Source organism: Leptonychotes weddellii, chromosome 12 (genome assembly GCF_054177405.1).
Source record: "Leptonychotes weddellii isolate Sample4059 chromosome 12, ASM5417740v2, whole genome shotgun sequence".
Classification (NCBI taxonomy): domain Eukaryota; kingdom Metazoa; phylum Chordata; class Mammalia; order Carnivora; family Phocidae; genus Leptonychotes; species Leptonychotes weddellii.
The window spans coordinates 80,365,289-80,389,663 of record NC_138380.1 but is presented as its reverse complement, the minus strand read 5'-3'; the positions used below and the strand labels follow the sequence as shown (position 1 = coordinate 80,389,663).

General features: G+C 40.6%; 1 protein-coding gene across 2 annotated transcripts in view; it reads right to left on the bottom strand.

Annotated features, from left to right (window-relative positions):
- Window positions 1-24,375, bottom strand: part of PRKAR2B (protein kinase cAMP-dependent type II regulatory subunit beta) — a 90,882-nt gene that overhangs the window by 44,010 nt on the left and 22,497 nt on the right. For both annotated transcript variants that reach the window (XM_081800712.1, XM_006732199.3), the window contains exon 2: window positions 22,166-22,201. In XM_081800712.1, the coding sequence (XP_081656838.1) occupies window positions 22,166-22,201 (36 nt within the window). The remainder of the gene's footprint in view (window positions 1-22,165; window positions 22,202-24,375) is intronic.

Sequence of the window (24,375 nt, the reverse complement as noted above, 5' to 3'; positions counted from 1 at the left end):
AAATATACAAATAAGGTAAAATAGCGATTAAACATTTAAAATCTAAGTTAGCAAAATTACTCATTTTTTAAATAAAATCCAGTTTTAGAGAGGGTGCCTATTTTAGAATGAGCTCTGTCATACACTGCTGATGAAATTCTAAACTGGGGAAACTGTAAAGATGGAAGAGTCAGTCTGAAAATGTTAAAAGTCTTGAAAATGCTCATGCCCAACATAGGGGAAGGCAAGGAAAAATAAAATAAGATAAAAACAGAGAGGGAGGCAAACCATAAGAGACTCTTAACTCTAGGAAACAAAGCGAGGGTTGCTGGAGGGGAGGTGGGTGGGGGGATGGGGTAACTGGGTGATGGGCATTAAGGAGGGCATGTGATGTAATGAGCATTCGGTGTTAAATAAGACTGATGAATCACTGAACTCTTCCCCTGTGACTAATAATACACTATATGTTAACTAAAATAAATAAATTTCAAAACCGTATTTCAATATTGAAAAAAAAAAAAAAGAAAATGCTCATGCCCAGTTCAGCGAGTGCCCTGCAAGTAATCTGAAGAGATGATGGTTCAAAATAGAAGAAATCTGAATTCCAACAATAAACAATAAATTAATGATAGATATTCATATATACATAGCCATTTAAAAATTACATTTAAAAAGATTAAAAAATAAAAAAATAAAAATTGCATTTTACAGAAGTAACTAATGACATAGGAAATGGTCACTAAATCTTATTAGTTTGTTTTTGTTTTTTTAAAGCAAGTTTCAAGACAGGTGCACAGTTTGAGCCCATATAAAGTGTGCATCAATCTGGCAGGGCAGACATCGAAGTTTGTTGTTTCTTGGTGGTATGGTTGTGATGATGCTTATTCCCCTATTTGTGCTTTCCTAGGTTCTCCTCATTTTCAACACAGAAAGCACTGTATTTATAATCAGAAATAAAGAATTTTTTTTAAAGAGATGATCACAAAACTCCCATTCACATCTCAAACATAAAAAGGGCTTAAAAACCTGGGAAAAGTTATCTGCTAATAATCAGTCTGTCTTTTTAATGCATCTGATCCCCTGTCAAAATTACTTTTATAATATAATACCTCCTAAAAACATAAGCTTCTACAACTGACAGAATCAACATACTAAAACTTATTTGAAAGTAGTTATGAAAAATAATTTCAACAAGACTGCTCTATCACTGAAAGCTTTCTTTCTAATAAATCTTTTCACATAAAATGAGAACACTGGCTTAATGTCTACCTCAATCTTACAATGATATGGCTTCCTCTAAGCCTTCACTACTTAAAAAACCACCCTCAGAGGTGCCGTACAGGAGAGTGAAGAGTATGCAAATCCTTACCTCAAAAGCAATGATAAAACGAGACAAAATTTCCACAAAAAACCAAAACCATTTCAGGACCCTGGAGATCAATTAAAGGCATCCAACGAATGGAGAGGCATTTTTTCATACAAAACTACTGAACCTCAATTTACAACAGTGTAAGCACACAGGAAAAAACACAGGCATGTTCTTCATTTATTTACACTACCACCACACTCAAAACACATCTGACACCAAAAATGTGGGTTTACTTCTACAATGACTAATTCTCCAACACCAGCTGGGTGTCCTACAATTCAATTTAGTTCTGACACTATCTACCTGGAGTTAACATCAGATCGCACAAGGCAAAGGTTCGGTCCCCAAGACTGACCCCCACTGCAGATGCCAAGTGCAAGTAGTATGTACAAAGGTTACCCACAACTTGGGTACCCTGCCTACAGATTGCAGCCTGCCATGACCCCCTCCTTAGAGTCCATCACAGAACTCAGGAAACATGTTTACCAGTTTATTACATGACAAAGAATATATAAAGGATGAAGCTTAACAGCCAGGTGAAGAGATGCATAGGGTAAGGTCTGGAAGGGTCCTGAGCACAGGAGCTTCTGTTCCCATTGAGTCAGAGTGTGCCACCCTTCCAGCATGTAGATGTGTTCACCAAACCCTGTACTTTGGGGATTTTTATGGAGCCTTCATCAAATAGGCATGATTGATCATAACTCAGTCTCCAGCCCCTCTCCTCTTCCCAGAGGATGGAGAATAGAGCCAAAAGTTCTAAGCTTCTGATCATGGCTTGGTCATTCTGGTGACCAGCCCCCATCTTGAAACCATCCAGAAGCCCACCAAGTCACCCCACTAGAACAAAAGACACTCCTATCACCCAGGAAATTCCAAAGGATTTAGAAGTTCTGTGTCAGGAGCCAGAATCAAAGACCAAATAGTAGCACAAAAGATGTTCCCAGGGCTCTTATCACTTAGGATATTACAAGGGGCATTTAGGAGCTCTGTGCTAGGAACTGGGGACAGAGAGCTATATATAATTGCCATTCCTCCACAGGAAGTCCACAGCATTCTTGCTTGGAGCTGCTATCCCAGATCCCCCATCCCCAGCTTGGTCACCAGAGCAGCTCTATCAGCTCTGCTGCTGCAGGAGGCTAACCTGATCGAGGGTAGAGCACAAAAGAACCAATGTCTGGCAGCAAGGCTTGTAATGGTGGTCTTGGTGGTAGACAAACAGGAAGACTAGTAGCTTGCCTAGCACAGGTCATGGTTCTGGCTGTCGCAAGCAACAGATCAACAGACTAACTAGAAATAAAACCAAAAAAATGAGACCTCAAAGAGAAGCTTCATAAGCTCTTCAAATGTCCATGGCTGACTGGAAAGCTGTGTGGGCATGCAGGAGAAACTAGACAGGACCCAGGACATCCACATATCCCTGGCTGTTTTAAAGATGTAGCACATGTAGAGAAGACCAAGATGGTAGTCAGAAGTCGGAGCACCCTTTAAAACTATCTGAAATTTGGACATGCTTCCCAACTCAAACACAGATCCATCAGCTCAAGGCATTTGAGTATAACCTCTAACCAATCACTGACAGACCACTAAGCCCTGCACACTCAGGGGCTAAACCTGGAAAGCCAGAGTGAATTTTTTTCACTAGGAAAAAAAAAAAAAAAAAACAGGGACATTAGCAGCCACATACTCAGTGGAGACAAGAATCCACACATTTACCGTAGGAAAGTTACTGAGCAAAAAACAGCAACAACCCAGAGACGGAAGAAATTTAAATTCAGAATTGCTGAATGCCAGTTTTCAGCAAACTTTTAAGAATGGGAAGAACAGCAAAGAAACAAGAAAGTGTGATCCATTCTCAGGAAAAAAATCATCAATAGATATTATCTCTGAGTGGGCCCAGCTCTTGGACTTAGCAGATGAAGACCCCAAAGCAGCTATTGTTCAAAGAATTAAAAGAAACCAGGTTTAAAGAATTAAAGTATGATGACAATGACTCAACAAATACCTTTACTTCAAGGAGGAGGAAGAAATTATGAAAAAGAACCAAATAAAATTCTGGAGTTCAAAAGCCTACTAACAGAAAATTCACTAGATCGGCTCACCAGGTTTGATTTGACAATAGAAAGAATTGAGGAACTTGAAGACAGCAACAGAAACTACTCAATCTGTGGAACAGACCAAAAAATGAATAAATAAAAATGAAGAGAGCCTCAGAGACCTGTGAGATAACATCAAGCATGCTAACCTACACATAATGGCAGTTCCAAAAAATAAGAAGGGAAGGGGAGGAAAAAAAGAGGAAGAAATAAGGGCCCTCCAATTCCCAAATTTTATGAAAAACATTAACTTAATGGTCCAAGAATCTCAATGAAACTTAGCATAGAACAAACACACACACAAAAATCCATACCTAGACACATTTTAGTAAACTGTTTAAAAATCAAAAACAAAGAAAATCTTCAAAACTACCAAAAAAATTATATACAAGGAAACAATAAAATAATTAATATTTAACTTCTCATCAGAAACAATAAAGATCAGAAGGCACTACTGCCATATTCAAACTGCTGAAAGAAATTGTTTGACAAAGAATTCTATACCCATCAAAACTATCCTTTAAAAAGGAAGATGACATGAATTCATTCTCAGTTAAGCAAAGACTGAGAAAATTTGTTGCTAGCAGTTGTGCCCTACAAGAAATACTAAAGGAAGTCCTTCGGGCTAAATGGACATGACATCAGATGCTAACTCAAATTGGCAGGAAGAAATGAAGAGCAGTGGAAAAGGTAAACATGTGAGTAAATATGAAAGACTATATAAACATATTTTGCTGGGGTTTTTTCCCTCTTAATTTTTACTTTAAAAGACAAGATTTCATAAAGGAATACAACACTGCACTGCTGTGTTTATAACATATACAATGCATATATCAATAACAGCACAATGGGCTGATGGTCTACCTCCCTCCCTCAGTTCCTCCTAGTTCACAGAACTTGGTAAGGCAGTCTGATGATTACATATGGCTATCCCCAGGAAGACACCACCTCTTCTCAATTTGTTCCTGGGTAATGATCAAGATGAAAGGGGTGAGGGGGATAATATGGACCCATTTTGAAACTTCAGGATCCCAACCTGACCACTCCTGGGCATGATGTATCTCTGGCCCAAAATGTATAATGCTTCCCACAACATCCAGAATAAAGCCCAAACTCTTACCAAAACCCATAAATTGCTAACCTTATTAGAATATTCACTATTACTTATTTCACATGGTTTGCTCAACTAGAAATTCATTTCTTCCCATTCCCACCCTATCAAAAACCTACTCTTCCCTCAAAACTCTACACAAATGCCACATCTTCCCTGTCACTTTCCCTAAGCACACAAGTTAGGACTAATGCTCCCTTCTATGTAGGAAAATGGAATGCACCTTGTTTGTGTCCTTATTTCAGTGGAATCACACATTATGTGGGGGATAAATTCTAAATATAAGAGGGAACATCTCCGACAGCCAATGTCATTGTTGAAAATCCCAAAGGAAGCCATTGCTGAAGATGGTCATATGGTCCCACAGTAAGTCCCTAACAGTGGGTTTTCCCTCCAGCATTAAAACTGACAGCTTTTTCTTCTGCTGAGCACTAGAAGTTATCGCTGGCTTAGGTTTAGAAGCTACATTGTATGAAAAATTGACACCTAGAAATGCTCATACTCCAAAAGGCATGCAGTAACTGAGCAAGCCAGTGGGAGGGGTAAATTCACATCTCCTCCTCACCCGTTGAGGGCACAAGCTCAGAGTGGAATGTCTAGCTGTTCCTTTGAGCTCATGCTCTCTGCAGAATATATATAGTGAAATCAGAGTGGAATTCACCATGACCACCAACTCTGCTGTGCTGTCCTCCAACTGGCTCACAGTGATGAAGGGCAGATGCAGAAAAATGTCCACCTTTAGCCCAGAAGGCTGATCTATAGCCTGCATAGCTCTGATAAGGATCAAATACGTACTGGTTGCTACATTCTTGAAGGACCTCATGACTGCCTGTACATCTCACCGATAGTTAATATCAAGCTGAAAGAGAAGCACCAGAGAAATCTTGCCAAAGTAGTTTTATGAGCAGAAATGAAAAGAAACATTTATGAAATAATACTCCCTATATGTCCTCTTCCGCTTGAGCACCAAGCATATAAGCACCAGCTTCATGCAGCTCTTTCTGCCCACAGGAACCTGTCTCCATGGTATATAAAAAGCACCCGTTTGCATGGAAAAGATCTCAAGAATTCTTTCTTAACTGTTTGGCTCCCAACCCCACATCAATGGGTCCAAGTTCATGGGTACCTGACCTGGTCAGCTCCTCCAGGGGGCTTGGACACAAAGCTAAGTCTTACCTCCAACAATTTCACAGTGTGCACAGAATACTGTCTTGCATAAAGTGAACGATAAATGCTTCTTAATTTAAGTGAAGAGACAGCACAACCAACCAGCTATGAAGCCTATAGTTACTATAGGTTACTAAGTTCTATAGTTACTAGAGTGTAAACATTTCAAAAACAAACACTCATGCACACAAAAAAAGCCGTCCCCTCACAAATTACAAACCCTTGCAAGTCTAGGGGGGAAAACCCAATCTGACTTTAAAAATGCAGTAATTTTGCGTAATAGGAGGGAACCAGGTGGTTGGCTGTTCTACTGTTCTGAAGAAAAGAACATCAAAAAACAGTTTGTAAGAAGAAAATTACAGTGACCTTTTAGCCTCCCACTTTATCTCTTTGAAAACTTGGTGGTATAAATGTAAAGTATGATTTCTTCTTTGGGGCTTTTTTCCTTTAGTAGCTAGATGAACTGATATGCAAGATAATAGTTCCATTCTTTTAAAAAGAAGTGACATTTGCCTGGATTGTTATTTACTGCCATTCTATGTGTAAAGTATTATGCTCTCATAACACGGTAATGTTTCTCAACAGAAAAAAAGACACATCCAAATGGGTCACCTGCAGCCTTATAAGCAGGTGGTAAAACAAGTGAGTTGAGCTTCCTTCACAGAGAGCTCAGGGCACATCTGTCTCTGACTTGCAAAAGCGGGGAGTCCACTGAAGATGTCCCCTGAGGCTGGACAGGAAGCTCCGTGGGCCAATGGAGAAGCTGCCCTGGACAAGGAAGGATAGAGGGCTTCCTCAGGGCAGCCAGTGCAACCTAATGATCAGCTAGCAGACATGATTCTAATAATCCAAAATGGGTCGGCTGAAATCAGTCCCAGGTGAGGTCAGGGTTTCTGAGCCCTCTGTCCTAGAGGACCCCAGAGGGGCAAATGAGACAGCTTCCAGATCAACCCAAGAGGGGTGGGCTAATTAATCAGAACCCTTTCCTGGGATTTTGGGGGGCTTGAATCACAGAGAATACCAGGTCAGTCTCTTCCTGGTGGCTATTACTGTAAAATGTGGAGCTGTGGTGTCCTATCCCCACCACCTGGAGAGAGCAGCCTACAGCAAGAGAGAGTCAGAGGACAGAGATAGAGATATTCTCAACAGTGTTGGAAACCCAGGTCCCAGTTCCTCCTGAGGCCCAGCTTCAGGCCTGCCCTCCCTGAAGCTTGATGATTTTCGGAGCATCCCGCCCCCATCACTATTACAATAAACTTCCCATGTTCGCTTGACCGATTTCAATGTGCGTTTCAGTTACTGCCAGCCAAGGAAACATCAGAAATGAAGGGGAACCCTGGTGTAAAAAGACTGGGACAAGGAAAACAAGGTGACAAAGGTCCAAAAGGAACTAAGACTAAAATCCCAGAGCAGTCGTTGATAAGAAAGTGGTATTTACAAGATAAGTTCAAACTCAATGGAATTCTAACAACAAAAGTAGGTGACACCTAAGTCAGGGCCCAGTGTGGCTCTGACAAGAGTATCCATCCCTGCTGATCTGGGATATTAACCAGAGATTACAAATGATAAAGGTATTCTGCAAAACTGAAATTATTCTCTTCCACCAAATGTTGCTGCCATAGCAAAGCAAAGCTGGCCTTGGGTCTTCAACTTCGTTTTATGCTCCATGCATTTCAGAACCACTGGCTGGTATTTCTTTTTAAACTGTTTCAGCGTTTTTATGAAAATGATGATACACCCTGCAAACAACTCATTTCTTAACTATTAAACTTTTGTTTTATCACATATAAAATGCCTCTAGCTTTAGCAAAACTAACACAAAGAAAACCACTCTTATTTATTGACTCCTCATTTGTAAAGCTGTGCCTGGTGTTTATGATGGTGGAAGTGCTAAACAGGGTCCCTGCCCTCTACCAGCTGGTTATGGAGATTAATTCATCTGTTAAGGCAGGAATACAAATTACTATCTGTGATTAGACAGAAGTACTGATTTATAGTGTGGAGAAAGAGCACATGATTCAGACAGACCAAAGCTCTGCTGTTTTTCCCTGCCATTTATTAACTGCGTGACCCTTTACATTACTAAGCATTATTAAATGCAATTTTTCTCATCTTTAGAATGTGGTGATTAAGACCTACCTCATCTCATAGGGGCACCTGGGTGGCTCAGTCGTTAAGCGTCTGCCTTCGGCTCAGGTCATGATCCCAGGGCCCTGGGATCAAGTCCCTCGTCGGGCTCCCTGCTTAGCAGGAAGCCTGCTTCTCCCTCTCCCACTCCCCCTGCTTGTGTTCCCTCTCTCACTGCGTCTCTCTCTGTCAAATAAATAAAATCTTTAAAAAAAAAAAAAAGACCTACCTCATAGAATTGCTGTGATTAAATAAATAAATGCCATCTGTATAGGAATTCTATGAGAAGCAAGCCTTGAAAAATAGATTGATATATTTGGTTCTAAGCTATCAAAAAACATCAGGACGAAGTAGAACATTCAAACTGGCCTACGAAGAATAAGCTCCAGGCCTCTGCACACAAATCCCCACCAAAAGCTCCCCTTCCAAGACCCCCACCCTGTTCTTCCTCAGTCTGTAACCCCTTCTTCTACTAGCCCTCTCACAAACCTTCCCAGCCAACCAAGCTGTGGCTGCCTAGTGTTCTTAACATTCTCTGACTTGAAATATGTCATGTAATCCTCCCATCAACTGTTTGTATAAGGCACCGTTACTGTCCCCATTTTACAGACAAGGAAACTGAGGCCCAGAGAAGTTAAATAATTGCTCCAAAGTCCCTCAGCCCATCTGGAGTGCAAAGTTTGAACCCAGCAAGTCTCCCTCTGACTGTGCATTTCTCAGAACATATTCTTTCAGGGGCTAACACTCCACTTGCAGGTGACTTGGTTCTTCCATGAGTAGACATATGACGCCTGGTTACAGGCAGGAGAATGCCTCTCCTGGGAGGTGACATGTCAGCCAAGACCTGGAAAGCACATCCAAACCATGATAAATGCCTCTTGTTGGGATCAGCAGGTGCTTCAACCAACAGTTCCTAAATAGATCACTCCTAGCTCTGATCCCTAATTATTCACCTAAATCAGGAAAGCACATACAACAATGTTCTCTGAAATATACCTCAAATTCACAGCTTGATTCTGTGTTACAAAATGTGCTTTGATTTGTACTAATAGTTGGTATGTGTTAATGACATTTCAAGAACAAGATTAATCATTAATGTTACGACCAAGCAGAGTTCATCCTAGGAATGTAAGAATAGTTCAATATTAGAAAATCTATTAACACAATACCATATCATTATGTTAAAAGACAAAAACCAAACGATCATATGAATGCTATGAAGGTATTTGACAAATACCACTCTTAATTTTTAAAAGATCTCAGTAGTATTAGTAATGCTGCTAGCAAACATATATTCTTACTGTACTTTAGGAAATGTGTTAAGCATTTTATACTGATTAGCTCCTTAATCACTTAACAATACCCAATGAGTTAAGTACACTTACCACCAATTTTACAGATAATGTTCAAAGAGACGAAATAACCGTCTCAAGGTTAAACAACTAGTGAGTAGCAAAGACCAAATCTGAACACAAAGCCATCTGACCTCCGAGCTAAACACTTACCAAATCAGTAAGGGTAAAAAAACTGAACAGGCACTTCGCTAAAAAAAAAAAAAATACAAATGGTCAACAGTAATGAAAAAATGCTAAGCCTCACTCATAAATTTTTTTAAATGCCAAGTAAAAACATAATGGACCTATTCAATTGATAAACATTTAAAAATCCTGTAATACTGAGTGTTTCACACTATGTTAAACATAAGATGAGAGTATAAATTAGTATGCGGTTGTAGGAAGCAATTTGACAATAACTGTACAACTTTCACACGCTCACACCGTTGACTAAGCAATCCCACTTACAGATTTACTGGCACGATTACGCAAAAGTACACAGTATACCTGAAACTTAAACACCCTTGTTACATAAATCTTAATACATCCATATAATGGAATACCATTCAGGCATTACAGTAAGAATGAGGCGGGCGCCTGGGTGGCTCAGATGGTTAAGCATCTGCCTTCGGCTCAGGTCATGATCCCAGGGTCCTGGGATCGAGCCCCACATTGGGCTCCTGGCTCAGCGGGGAACCTGCTTCTCCTTCTCTCTCTGCCTCTCTCCCTGCTCATGCTCTCTCTCTCTCTATCTCTGTGTCTCAAATGAATAAATAAAATCTTTAAAAAATAAAAAAAATAAAAAATAAAAAAAACAATAAGAATGAGGCACCTCTAGATGTAAGGACATGAAAAGTAATCCAGGATATACTGTCAGGTGAAAAAGACAATGTGGGAAGTTGGATATCATTTAATTCCAACTACATATGCACGTGCCTAAAAATGTCCAGAAAAGTACTCAAGAAGCTGTTAGCTGTGGTGATCTCCAGGGCTGGAAGTGGGAACAGCATGAGAAACAAGCACCTTTAGTTTTCATTTTATAGCTTTTTGTACTATTTGACTTTTACATGAGCATATAGCCATTTTATCATTAAAAAAGAATCTTTTTTTTAAAGATTTTATTTACTTATTTATTTGTCAGAGAGAGAGAAAGAGCACAAGCAGGGAGAGTGGCAGGCAGAGGGAGAGGGAGAAGCAGGCTCCCCGCAGAGCAAGGAGCCCAACGGAGGACTCGATCCCAGGACCCCGGGATCATGACCTGAGCCGAAGGCAGACACTTAACTGACTGAGCCACCCAGGTGCCCCTAAAAAAGTCTTTAAATGAGGGATTATGTGGGTGGCTCAGTCAGGTGAGCATCCAACTCTTGCTTTCGGCCTGTTTAAACTGTATTGTAAGCAGTTTCTGGTGTGACTTGTGCTCTGCCCTTGCCCCTCGACGTCCCGATTCAGATTAATTTTTATCTAAGTTTAAGTATTATCCCCTTCCCTTTTCAAGACAATAAGAAAACGTCCCTTCAAAGACGGTGGTAGTGATTCTCATAGATTATCCCAAGGAAAGCAAAGTTGAGCAACAGGGCCCAGCACACAGTTGACCCTGTGCACTTTTTAACACCACCATCGTCATCTAATTTCACAAATGAGACTGCTAAGGTTCATAACCAAAATACCAAAATAAGTGATCGTTATTCACACTTTGAGCTACCTCCCTTGTTAGAGAAATTTATTCTTCGACTAAAGTGAGGGAAAAAAGCTCTGGGGATTACAACTTCATGAAAAACATTTGGGACTATGAAAAACAAGACAAAAGGCCCAAAATGGAGTCACTTATGCTAAGCCCCATGTCACCGAACTGAGACTTGATGACAGTTCCAGCTGTCCCAGAGATGGACTCTTACGCCAATCAGGAATCACCTAGTCAGCACCAGTGAGGCAAGCCCCTGCCATCCCCTAAAAGAAAGTGACCCCGCAGTAACCAACCCACTTTTGTGCCACACATAACTTCCTTGTTTCTGCTCCCTTCTGCCTATAAGTCTTTATTTTTTGCACAGGTCCTCAGAGCTCCTTTCTATCTGCTAGACTGGATGCTGCCCAATTTGAAAAGATTTTTGCTCAAATAAACTCTTCAAATTTTTAATATGCCTCAGTTTAGCTTTTAACAGGACTCACAGGCTACCTTGAAAACATACAATGACGTCTGCCTCAGAATTCCCATCCAGGGTGGGCCCACAGTGTGACCCTCCTACAGCCACGACAACCATCCAAGAGACTTCAGGCCCACCGACCACATAGTTTATCATCAAGAATCCCTTCTAAAAAGACCATTTTACTGAAGAAAAATTTTACTTTCGTTTAACTTCAAACTTTATTGCCTATGTGATACAATATAAATGTTTATTTTTTAATACATAGAAATATAATTCTGGATTATAAGCATTCTCATTATTCTAATTCCAAGAACAGCTCTCAATCTACGAAATACTTGAAATCAACTGTCCCCTTCATGTAAATGCACTGAAGAAAGAAAAGTAACACTCTAACAGAACCAAAAGATCTGAAGGAAGTGAAAAGACCAAATAAAAAGGTAACTTGTAAACAGCAGTTTATTTTTATTTTGAATTTTCTTTATTTTCTTAGTAATCTCTACACCCAATGTGAGGCTCAAACTCACGACCCTGAGATCAACAGTCGCATGCTCCTCCAAGTGAGACAGCCAGGAGCCCCAAAAGTAGCAGTCTACTTTTAGAAAGCATCAGAGTACCTATCGTAAATTTAAGTTTTCAGTTTCTACTGCAAATACGACCCAGCAACCTGTGGAAACTCAGCTCTGAAAATGACCTCACAGCAGAAAGCCACGAACCTTTTCTGGAATACCTTGTGTCTGGTACCCTGTTACTTACTTTATGTTATGCAATGAGCATATTAAACTATCTATGTCTGTTTTTAAATGGGACCTACAACTTGGAATTGTTTTAAAATAGCTAAGGAGAGGAGGGCCAGCTCTACCTTTTCTGATGGAGGTCAATAATGATAATATTCATAATTCCTTGAAACAGGTCTAACAGCACAATTATTTAAGCTATTTGGTCTTGGTTCCTTTTTTCTATGTTGTCTGAAAACAACATACAATTAATCTATATTTTAATTTTTTAGCAGTTTAATTATATTGCCTTAGTAAAACAACAACTATAAAATCAACGTTCTCCGGTTTTAGTAACTGAAGGCTAAAGACAGTAAAAGAGAAGATCCAGATTCACTTTTTGGTTTTCAGTTGTGTCATTAATTTTTTAAATATCAGAAAGCATGACCAAATGATTAGCTAGTATAAAATACACTGCTGGCTCTCAAGAGACTCAGAACCCAGTAACAGTAACACTTCTAGCAATCAGCTCCTGGAAGCAGCTGGTCCAATCTGATGCGGGGAGGGGAGAGGAGGGCTGCATGTATATACACCTGATTAAAATTAAAGGTTAAATTTTAAAAGGCAGATCAATCTATTTTCAAAATACAGTCTAAGAATTCAGCTTAAAATCTAGGGGAGACTAAAGTTGTTTTTCTGATTTTATCTAAAGAGCTAAAGGATGTTACATCTGAGAGAAATCTTTCCCATCTCCCACAAATGCTGATACAATGTTATGTCAATCCAAGTTTGGGGTAGGAGAGTTAGCTGTAGGAGACACACAGAATTATGTACTCTGACCAATTAAAATTAAGTGGGGTACATCATAGGAGAAAATAGCAGAGATACTAATATTGTGGTATTTTTGCTACACTAAAATTCAACAAATTGAGCCTATGGATATATGAAAGTTTATTTAGCACTCACTCTGTGCTAGGCATTGTGCTTAAAAAAAAAAAAAATGGCAGCTTTGCCTGCATTCACTTCATGAATTACAACAACCCTACCAAAGACAGTTTAAGTCCGTTGCCCAAGGTCACGCAGCTCATAAGTGGTGCCGCCAAGATCCTAAACAATGTCGGTCGGCCTCAGGCGCTGCTCGGTGCCAAGCCCATCACAGGCCCTCATTGAGTATCCGATCAAGAAATGACAGAATGACCTCAGATCCATGCTCTTCACTTCTACACCATACTGTCCATTGTACTTACAGTAAATATCAGACAGTTAAAGTGTTCTCATTGGAAATCTGATAGAATTAGCTTTAAAGAAAGTTTAAACGAGCATCCACAGTGAATACATTATAACCTGAAGACCCCTGATCCAACCGTGCCTGCTTTGCTCGGTCACCTTGGTCATCCACCAGATGCAAGACTCCGGACAACCACGCTCTCTGCAGGTTCGTGTCCACACCCCTTCACGCTTCCCTCACTGGCCTGCAGCATCTCAAGGTCAGGGAGGATCTGCTGCTGTCATTCCCTATGCATGGTACCTGTACAGTACCTGGCAGCAGTAAGTGCTCCATAAATATCTGCTGATTGAACTTCCGACCTGCCAGTTCCTCCCACCCCTTCCTACCTTCCTTCCCAGCACTTTCCCCACACCCTCAAGTGCTTTTACAAAGCACTGCCAACATATCCCCACCTTTTTTTTTTTCTAAAGATTTTTTATTTATTTATTTATTCATTAGAGACAGAGAGAGAGAGGCAGAGGGAGAAGCAGGCTCCCCGCCTAGCAGGGAGCCCGATGCGGGGCTCGATCCCAGGACCCTGGGATCATGACCTGAGCCGAAGGCAGCCGCTTAACCATCTGAGCCACCCAGGCGGCCAACATATCCCCACCTTAATTGAAACCTGGTTCTTCTCGGGGAACACCACCTCGCTTAGAAGGCACCGCTCCCTGCACACAGCAGGACCCAAAAGACAGTGAGGGGCTCTCCTGGCTCCGCACACGGGCATCCACACCACTACCTGGTCGCCCCCCCCGCCCCCGCCCCGTGCCCATGCGGGGCTGTCTCTGGGATTCACGGGTTCAGGGGCCCCTCCTCATAGGTATCCGGCTCCGTGCTCTTCACGTTCCAGTTCTGCCATTATCACAGCCAACTTCGGTGTCCAAACCCATCCTCACGTCTTCTTAGCCTCAGCCTCACCTGCAACCACACACCTGCTCAGGCATCTTAAACCCCACTGTGCATGTCTGGCCAAATCTCCCCATTCTGCTAGGACTCCCACTTCCTTACTTTGCGTCCTCCTTTTTCTTTTCCCTCAATTCATTAATTACAATGCTCACAGTTTAGGAGAGGGAACGAGGTGTGCGAACAAACAGCCAATGTATTAAATGATATTAAATGGTATTAAATAATGTGTAAGCAGTAACAGCAGTCTGAGTACCTGCTCTACAGATGGGCGGCATGCAGAGAGAAAGAAAGATGCTGAGGGGGCAAGGGGACACGGACGGGGACGAGCTGCAGAAAAGCCAGAGAAGCAAAGCCTCTGCAGTGCTCCAAGTGTGAACAGGCAGGGGCCAGGCAGAGGCGGCAACGTGTGTCCCCGTGGGCCGGGCCACCCGCCACCCTTCTCCCTCTCCAGGGGGCACTGTTCACACCGCCGTCTGTTCTCACAAAACGCCAAAGTAGTAAAACAAGGGTTTGGGTTTAATAATCAGTTATTTGGGGATGAATGTGTAATTTTCCACGATGAGAACATTCCGATCTCCTACAGAGCACACCCAAGTCACGGCCCCCAACGCACAGCAGTCCGCAGTGAGAGCAGCAGAGAGTGGGAGCGCTCCGGGGCCATGTGCAGCAGCAATCTTACCCTATTTTATAAAAGCCCTGGTCTGCAATGGATCTGGGGGCAGGGAGGCTGATCCTTCACACAGAGAGTCTGTGCAACAGTGACCAGAACTCTGATCAGAATCAGAGAATGGCCGTGCCTTCTATCTACTCACGTCTGCGCTACAGGGCAGGGTCCAGTAACCAGGACACACGAGGGCCCCAGTGGGCTACAAGGGCTTCCCGAGCCATCTGCCAAGCCCCTCCACCAGTGCAGGCGTGACGAGTCTGAGGCCACCTCCCTGGGAGCAGGAGGAGACAGCCGGCCCTGCGCCCCACCCTGCCCTGAACTGCTGATCAGGTTTTTACTACGGCCTTCCTCTCTCCCTTCCCGGGAGGGCTCAGAGTACTCTGAAGAAAATGCAATTACGTTCAAGAGATAACTGAATTTCTCACTGGCCTTGAGAGAGGCCTATCAGCATTCCTGGGCCTAACAAAGAACCAGAGACAACACTGCCCACGGACTGCACTGGATTCTCTTTCCCACAGCATGCTAAGGCATGAAAGAACATGCCCCGCTTACAAGGGCCAGAAAATCAGTACTGCCGGAGGATGAAGGAGGGGAGGGAAGAGGACGGGAGCAGCACTCCCTCTGCTCACTTGGTTTTATTTGTAGAGAACCACAGGGGAGAATTAGTCTGGGCAGAGAGAGGCAACAGGTACACAGAGAGGCCTGGAACCACTTCCAGCCCACCGGAGGGAGAAGCCTGGGGGCTGTACTCTGGCATCTCAGAGAAGCTCTTCAGGTCCACCCTCCACCCTCTCTTCTCGCTCCCCTTGCCCAGTGCTGCTCCCTGTGGGTTCATCCTGCTGCCTCAGTTGAACTGTCTGCCTCTTGATTTCGGCCTCACCCCGGGTGTCACCTTTCTAACGAATTCTCCATGGCAGGCTTTGCAGCTACTTCGGACCCACCTCTCCGTCCAGTCCAGGCTCCTGGCAGCCCCGCCTATGCAGGGGACACAACTGGACAACAGGCTCACACCGAGAAACCAAACTGGAGAGAATACTGTGTTGTGTTTTTCATGGATTATCTGCTGTCTAATCACTATGACAGTCTTGTATTATCCCCATTTTATTTATTTATTTTTTAAAGATTTTATTTATTTATTTGAGAGAGAGAGAATGAGAGACAGAGAGCATGAGAGGGAGGAGGGTCAGAGGGAGAAGCAGACTCCCCGCCGAGCAGGGAGCCTGATGCGGGACTCGATCCCGGGACTCCAGGATCATGACCTGAGCCGAAGGCAGTCGCTTAACCGACTGAGCCACCCAGGCGCCCTATTATCCCCATTTTATACCTGCAGAAACTGAACCTTAGCAAGGTGACTAAGCCCCCCCAGCCCCTCCCACAGCAGTCCACAGTGAGAGAAGCAGACAGTGGGAGCTTTTATAAGTGGATATGTAAGTAGCGGAGCTAGTATTCCAGTCTAGGTCTCTCTGAATCCAGAGCCTATTCTGCCTCCTCTGATAAGAGGGACACTAAGGTTTTGAAGAAATGGTAAGTTAATGGCAGAAATAAATCCTGGCTTTAAGCCCCTGCCATCCATGGTCGTGGGCGTCTGCTTACTCCACGCCACAGGTACTCGATGCTGAGGCAAAGTGCAGGGCAGCATCCTGGCAGAAAGGACTTCATAATAAAAATAGCTTGCTATTAGTGGTAAGGCACAAATACTCACCTTGTTTTCCTGCTGAAACCCACATTATAAGCCCTAATGACCAGCACCCTTTCTGTGAACCATGCCCTGCAAGGACTGTATGTTTTCTCCTTTTCCCTTTGTGGATATTACGGTGCTCACCACACCAAGCCTGTCACAGCCATCTTCCCTGCTAGACTGTGACCTTCCTAAAGGCCCTATCTTACTCTTCTTGCATGCCTCCCACTGTATCTGGCACACAGTAGGGGTGCAGTAAGTGTCTGCAGAATGAATTAGGAAATTAATTAAAGGAATATGCTCCCGGTGTGCATTATCTAGTGTTGGTAATTACCAAGCTTGAAACGAGCTTTCAAAATGAAGCTCATTTCAAAAATAAAATATAAATGTAAATATATTCACTCCAGCAAATTAGTGTGGCAACATGAGAATGACCTCTTGAAAAAAAAAAATAGGAGGGTTAAAAAGCAACTTTAGAGAAGAAAACAAAGAACACCAAGGCTACAAAATATTTCCATGACAAAACAAAAGGAAACATATGTTCCCTGAATCAAGGAAGCATATGGTCCCTGAATTGGAATCAATAAAAGATCTGAACTTCTATTATTTCACTACTATCTTGGGGACTAATCATTTTCTGTTTTTGGTGATTTTACAGAGTTTTTAATATACCATTTTACACAGTGGGTGTGTGAAGTTTAAAGACTTAATTTCACCTCTGAATTACTCCAAATGCTAGTGCAGGGAAAATTATAAAATTTTAGCTCTGTTAAAAATATACTATAAAATTCAATGCTCACGTTATGGCTAAAAATTGAAGTGCGGCTAATTATCTACATGAGAAAAGAAAATTACCGAATTCATAATTTGGAGTTCCATTTTCACTTCTATTATAAGAAATAATTATGCATTAGAGCAAGTTGTGCTCAACAGCAGTCCGGGAAAGCAGTACTAAATAAAGCAATGCTCCAAGCCAAGGCTTCACACCAACACCAACGGAGCACTGTGACCAGAGAGTGGATGCACTCCTGCGAGCCAGGAAGTCGTACCTGGTGATACAGGGAACTGCTTCACTGGGAGGGAGAACCCTCAGAACTTCAAGAAACGCAGACTTCAAAAATGTTAGGGAGTCCATTTATGAAAGATCAGAAAAACGGAGCCATGAAAATTCAATGCAATTGAAAATCCCTGAACCAGCTTAGATAGAGAGAACAGAGGCTACACCAAGACAACGAAGGACACTGGACTCTATGCAGATAACAGCGCTGTATCAAGGTTAAATTCCTTGAGAGTAATTTTATGCAGAAGAATGACCTTGTTCTTAGGAGATACACATGAAGTATTCAGAATTCCTAAAAGATCCAGTGAAGAAACACAAAGTGTGGATATGAGCGTGTGTATGGAAGGAAGGAGAAGGGCCTACAAAGGCGGCAAAATATGAACTGGGAAATCCAGAGAAAAGTGATCATTGAACAATTCTTCAAACTGCTCTATAAGCTTGACTTTTTTCAAAATAAAATCCTGGGGTTAAAACAAAATCAGAGAGCGGTCTGACTTCATACTGCAAGGAGCTGTCTCAAGAGTAATGAGAAATTTCTTTTTTCTTTCCAATTCAGAGACAAAACCACAGAGGAAAACCATTATAATCTTTCTAAAAACCGTAACGTGCAAACAGTAAAAGGAGAGGCCCCATATTACAGGATGATATCAAAGAGTGTTATGACTCTCTAAGGCACAGCACTGAGGGTTTTATTGTTTTAAACTATGTTCAGAAGACGGTTGACCACTAATATTTCTGAGAGCCTAGCCACTCTGCTTTATAAAAACCATCTAGCTTAACCATTATAACAAGCATGATTATAGCTCTTATGATCCCAAACTGAAAGAAAGTGGAAATAAAGTAAGACTCAACGCGGTAAATAACTTACGTGCAAATTCACACAGTAAACGGGTGGTTTGAACTCGTCTGTGAAACCCCATACTCTAGAGTCTTTCCCATATAATATACTAGATGAACAAAGAAACAACAGGACTGTTGTCTATGTAATGTTTTACTCTTCAAAGATTTATCGAACGACTATGTCTACCACTACCATTACTTTTTAATAATAATTATAAGAATAAATGGTACATTTCCATTATTCCACCAAGAAGAATCTTCCAAAATACTCCAAACTATCAATGTTAATTCTAATTCCATCAAAATTCTAAAAGAGATTATGTGTATTTTGTTAATTTTATGTATGTTATTTATAATCACATACTAGTTTATGTGATTATAAATAGATTATATGTGACTTCTATGTATTTAAAAATGACATACTGATAAGAAGTGATTACTAAGAGTAGAAATGGGTTTAAAAAAGAACAAAAGTAGTATTTCTTTTGTTCAAAAAAGAATTATGGGGTACTGTTTAAAAATAAGGCTGTGGGTAATCATATTGCATTATATAAATATATGAAATCAATACACCATACACCCGAAACACACACAATGTGATATGTCAACTATAGCTCAATAAAAAATAAGTAATAAAATTAAGGATATGGGGTGCCGTCAGGGAGATACCAAAGATACATTTCATCTGGATTTCAGAAGAGAAGACACCTGACAGTTTCAATCATGTTTTGTAGAACTTACCCAATCTAACGCCCACCTGTGTTCGTTGCCATTAAAAATCCCCTACTGTATGCCTTTCATTCCTGCACCTAGTGGAAAATGAGCTTAGGAAACCCTGAAACCTCTACAGACTCTTTGAGATTCTAGGAAATTTGTTTGAAAATGCTAAGTGACACGTCTACTTACAGAAATAAAAACTGACAGGTTTGTGGACAGGCACTGAAAACACATGGAGACAGAGTTTACCAGAAACAGTGTGGTGGAAGGTGTAAAAATGATCCCAAATAATGTATTTGTTAAACACTTTCTTAATGTAAACATCCCCTCATCCTCCTGAGCTATAATAAAAGAAAAAGGCATAAAAGGGAGAAATGTTTTGTTTGAATTACTCCAGTTGAAATATTTATTTTTGCAAGATGCAGTAGGAATAGCAAAAGCCAAAACCTCAAAGATTTAGAGAACTCAGGCAGAAGTTTAGAAATACATTGTAACATATTCTTTTCCACTTTCATTCCATCAACAGTGACTGAATACCTAGCACTATACATATTACTGTATATTACATAGCATTCATTGTTGTAATTATTATTAAAAAATAGATGAATAAGAAACAAACTCTCATATCACATAAACCTCTGGCTGATTTTACTTGGCTTATTTTTTTCCCCTATATTATAGGTCTTACCTAAGTTTTATAGTTCATTTCTGAAAAGAAAAAAGTATTTTTGAAATAAAACTCCATCAGAAAAAGACATGCTAGGAAATATTGTTAACTATCAAATATGAATTTCTACATTTTAAGTAGACATTTATTATTTTCAGGAAATGATACTTTCAAATAAATTGATGTGTATCTCTACTACTAAATTAAATTCCTTTTAGCCACTAAGTTAACAAAGAGAACTACAGGACTTCCTCCTCAAGATGGCTTAAAACTGTTTCTATATTCTCCTTTGCCAGAAAAGTCTCAGAGAAACTTTTATAAAAAATAAGGAAGTCAAATAAATTATAGACAGGTAAATAATTAATAGGTCCCATTTTCCCATTTCTTTTTTTCCTTCCTATACCACTGTTCTTTTTATCTAAGGCAGTAAATATAATTTTATTTCCCTTACTGGAAAGACTGAAGATGCACATAAAATAATCAAGGTCCAGATTCATTCTCATAATGAATTCCAGTGTTTTATACTCCTAGGGTAACAATTTTTACTCCTTTTAAGGCTTATTGCTAGATATAACAACTCCTGAACTTGATATCACCTTGTTTATTTTTCTTTAAATCAAATTGTTTCCTGTTGTTTTCATTGACATTTCCTATACCTGTCGTTCTAGAGATAAACACAACATCTGACTTTACTGTGGGTTTCTTTGCTGGCATTCCATCTTCTCTACATTTCCAGCCAAGCCTTACCAAGGTACACTGGACACAGATTTAGTGGTGGTGGAGATACTAAAATAATGATGCTTCAAAGGTAACCTACACGCTAGAGCCCCTGACACATCCACTCGTGGTAAGTTTATCGTACAACAAACACTAATGCAACTTCCCCAGATATCAATGTCTGATGTCATATAGTTTGAGACAGAAAGGGAGATGATCTACTCTAAGACTCCTACCTATGTGCCTGTGGAAAGAATTTTACACCATGAAGACAAGATATCACACTACGGAGTCTCTCATTGCTCCTCTCTTATTCCCACCACTGCTCACCAAAGACTATATCCCTGCACCACAACCCCATCACACTCTGCGGCTCTACTTTGGGATATCATCTGATACCCTGCTGACATAAACATGATTCCTCATTCCACAAAAGTCACTGCAATCCACTCTCTGTTCGCAACATTTAAAATAAATACGTCTTCAAAAATAAATAAATAAAATACATATGTCTTCAGATTACAAAAAGCTCAGGAGGATAAAGTGGACACTATCCCAATATAGCACATTTTCTAAGTCCTGGTCTTTTTTCTCTTAGCCCTGGTCACTATATAATAAGAATAAATTGTACCAGTAACTGATGACAAATTAAAAATAAAACTTAACCTTAAAACACCTTTAATAATACATCACAGATGGAAATGAGGTAATTTTATTAAATAAATTACTCAACTGTATTATATAAACGTCAGAAATGATCTGCTTGAAATGTTTATCTTGTGTTTTTCAACAACAAAAAATTCTAGTGTATTTAAAAGAGAGTAATTTTCTCACATCAAACATAGCAATGCTTCATTTGCCCTCTATCTTCAGAGCAGAAGGCATTCCACAGAAGTAGATTTTCCAAATAGTTTATCCACTTCAAGGCCCAAACTCACTTTACTTAAACCATTTTGGACAGAAATGCTCTCAACCATTGCCAGTATTCTCCACCAATGCAGGTGGTACACAGTATTCGTGACTCTGACTCAAGCACCTGTTAGTGGCTAAGGTCTATCACGGTGAATATGCGTCGGATTACCATGCTGTCTTTAAGAGAGCAAGAGCCTCAGGGCCATTAACAAAGGGCCCCACTGAGGAGAAGTTCCTGTACCTACATTTTCAGAGTTCTCCTGTCCCTTATCCTTTGTCCCTCATGCTCATTCCCTGTTCCTTGTCCCTTTTCCTACTGCTCATCCACCACTGTTTCTAGGATGTCCTTCACCCACCTTCTAAATCACTGCTTCTGAACCGTGGCTGACACCTCCGATAACCATGCAGATAATAACTGATCAAGAGCAGAAATAGACAAAATGGGGTGAGAGGCTCCATTTAAAAAGGTGCATCAGCCTCAGTGCACAGTGCAGGTTTAAATCTAGCCACGCAGACGTTATTTCCAATTCTGTCCTTGTTCTTCATTATATCAGATGGGTGGTTTTTGGGGAAAACGACCGACAAATAAATCATTACTCCACAGCAATTATCCTCATCACACCTGGTTGTCCAATACCACTATTACTCAAGAAATGTCACCATTAATAAGCAAAATCCATAATATGGTCTGACTTACCCGAGGCACGCCTTGTGAATCGGTTTATTACAGGAGCTAAAAGAAAAAAAGCAGAATAATATGATTACATATTATTATACACATTACATTAAGTTAAATAGAGAAAAAATACGAACGAATAAGCAATGCAAGAGGAAATATCACAAATATATGAAGATTAGATGTTTAAATTCACCAGTGGCCAAGAAATAGAAATTAAAATCAGTATTTCACCTGTTAAATTAGTCCCCCACAAAACACTTAAATTAAAAAAAAAAATCCCAACTTATGTACAGCTACAACTACTGGAGTGGGGACCTATATGTAAATCTATATAGTATCTTTGGAAACAATTTGGCAATCACATCGAGGGCCATAAAAGGTTCTTGGGTCCTCTAATAAAGTAATTCTACTTTTAGAGATTTATCCTACAGAAACACTACTAGAGAAGGAAAAATCAATGTGTTGTGAAAGGAGATTTCAAAATGCGGCAAGCAACCCTAGCTAACAGTCTCTTAAATTGGGATCAGGAGGCCCTAAAGGAAGAGGAATTTATTCACGTCCTCGTTGGAAAAACCATCAACTTTTTTAAAAAACCCCTTCAGCCAGCTGCAAGCTCTCAGCTGGGACTTAACTTTCCTTCTCATCAAGACACCTGAATCATCCTCACTCTTCACTTCAAAAGGAGCCAGAGCAGTTTAACAAAGCTTCACAGCCCCTCATTTGCATATTAACCCAACCAATCCCAGCTACCTTCTTTTCAATCCCTGTTTTGCACCTAGGACCTGAATGAGAAGGACACCCTCAGCCCTTTGACGCTACAACCCTGCCCTCTCCTTGGCTTCCTCAGGTCTAGGAACAACCTCAGATTCAGGTTTCTACCTGTATCTGTGCCTCCTGAACTGCAATTCTAATTGCCCCCCAAAAAATGCCTGTTTGCTGAAATTTTCAGTGCATTCTTTCTTGGTCAACAGTATACTTCTATTTAGCAGCATCATTTTTAAAATAAAAAAAAAAACAGGAAACAAAATGAAAAATGCCCATGTATACTGAAATCATTATTGAGTATATCCTTGCCATTCTCAGATTTAATAGTTATAGCTTTGATCATTTTGTGCAACCCAGTCAAGGCCTCCAAATCTGTACACTGAAGGCTGCAATTTCAAGGCGGTGTGCGGAAGTGCATCATCACTCACCTGGGAAGCCTCCCATGGGCCCACTGCCCAGACTCAACTCAGGTCTGCTGTTTCCTCCTGGTTTTGCTTACAGTTATGTCAGGAAGGGAGCTTTTTAAAAACTTTATTTCTTGAGGTAAGCAGATAAATTTAAGGTTCAAATTATACACAGAAAGGACCTCATGTCCACAGTATATTTAGTGGCAGAATGTCATTATATACTATAATACTTCTTAATACTTGATACTTTTAAAACAGTAATTATAAAAATTGTTTACACTACGGAAATAGGTCAAGTTAAAAAGGAAGACGAAGATTTTATCTGCACTGTGGTTATACTACAAGAAAAATGTGGATGCACAGGAACGAGTATTAGAAGAAAACTGTGTCAAATATTTTACATTAATCCTTGCAACCACTGTATTAAATATCGGCATCTCTGTATTACTGATGAGGACATTTTTACAGTAAAGCTCAGAGATCCTGATTTGCTCTAGATCACAAAGCCACTTCGTGGCAGAGCTGGAGAATTTGAACCTAGACACATCTAGCACCAAAATACTGCCTCACAGAGAACAGAAAGCAAAAATACTGACTCCTGAAGTTACACAATAATAGGTAAATATTTCCTTCTATATTGATTCCCACTGTTATGAAGGATTAATTGGGTGAAGTGAGTCACAAGCCCAATTATTAAAATACTATCGCTTATAGAAAATTATATCTTTCAAAATGCCTGAGATAAAATTATTATTTATATACCAGAATAATTTAGCCATATATTTGCAAAGTGACAAATTATATAAAACCTTGAATCGGGTAAACTGTATGTCATGTATATTCACCACATAAAAGAAAAAAAAAACCATCAGTTTTCTTGAACACTTTCAAACCCCTTTTTCACAAGTCCTTCAGAACCTAGTCTGAAGAAAGCCTCCCCAGCAAGCTCCAAGGACAGGGAATGGAGGGGGTGCAAAACACTTCACCACAAGAAGGCAGACGAGGTAGTGCAGGCTGACAAAGGCAGAGGAAGACAGAAAACCTATCAGCCTTGGA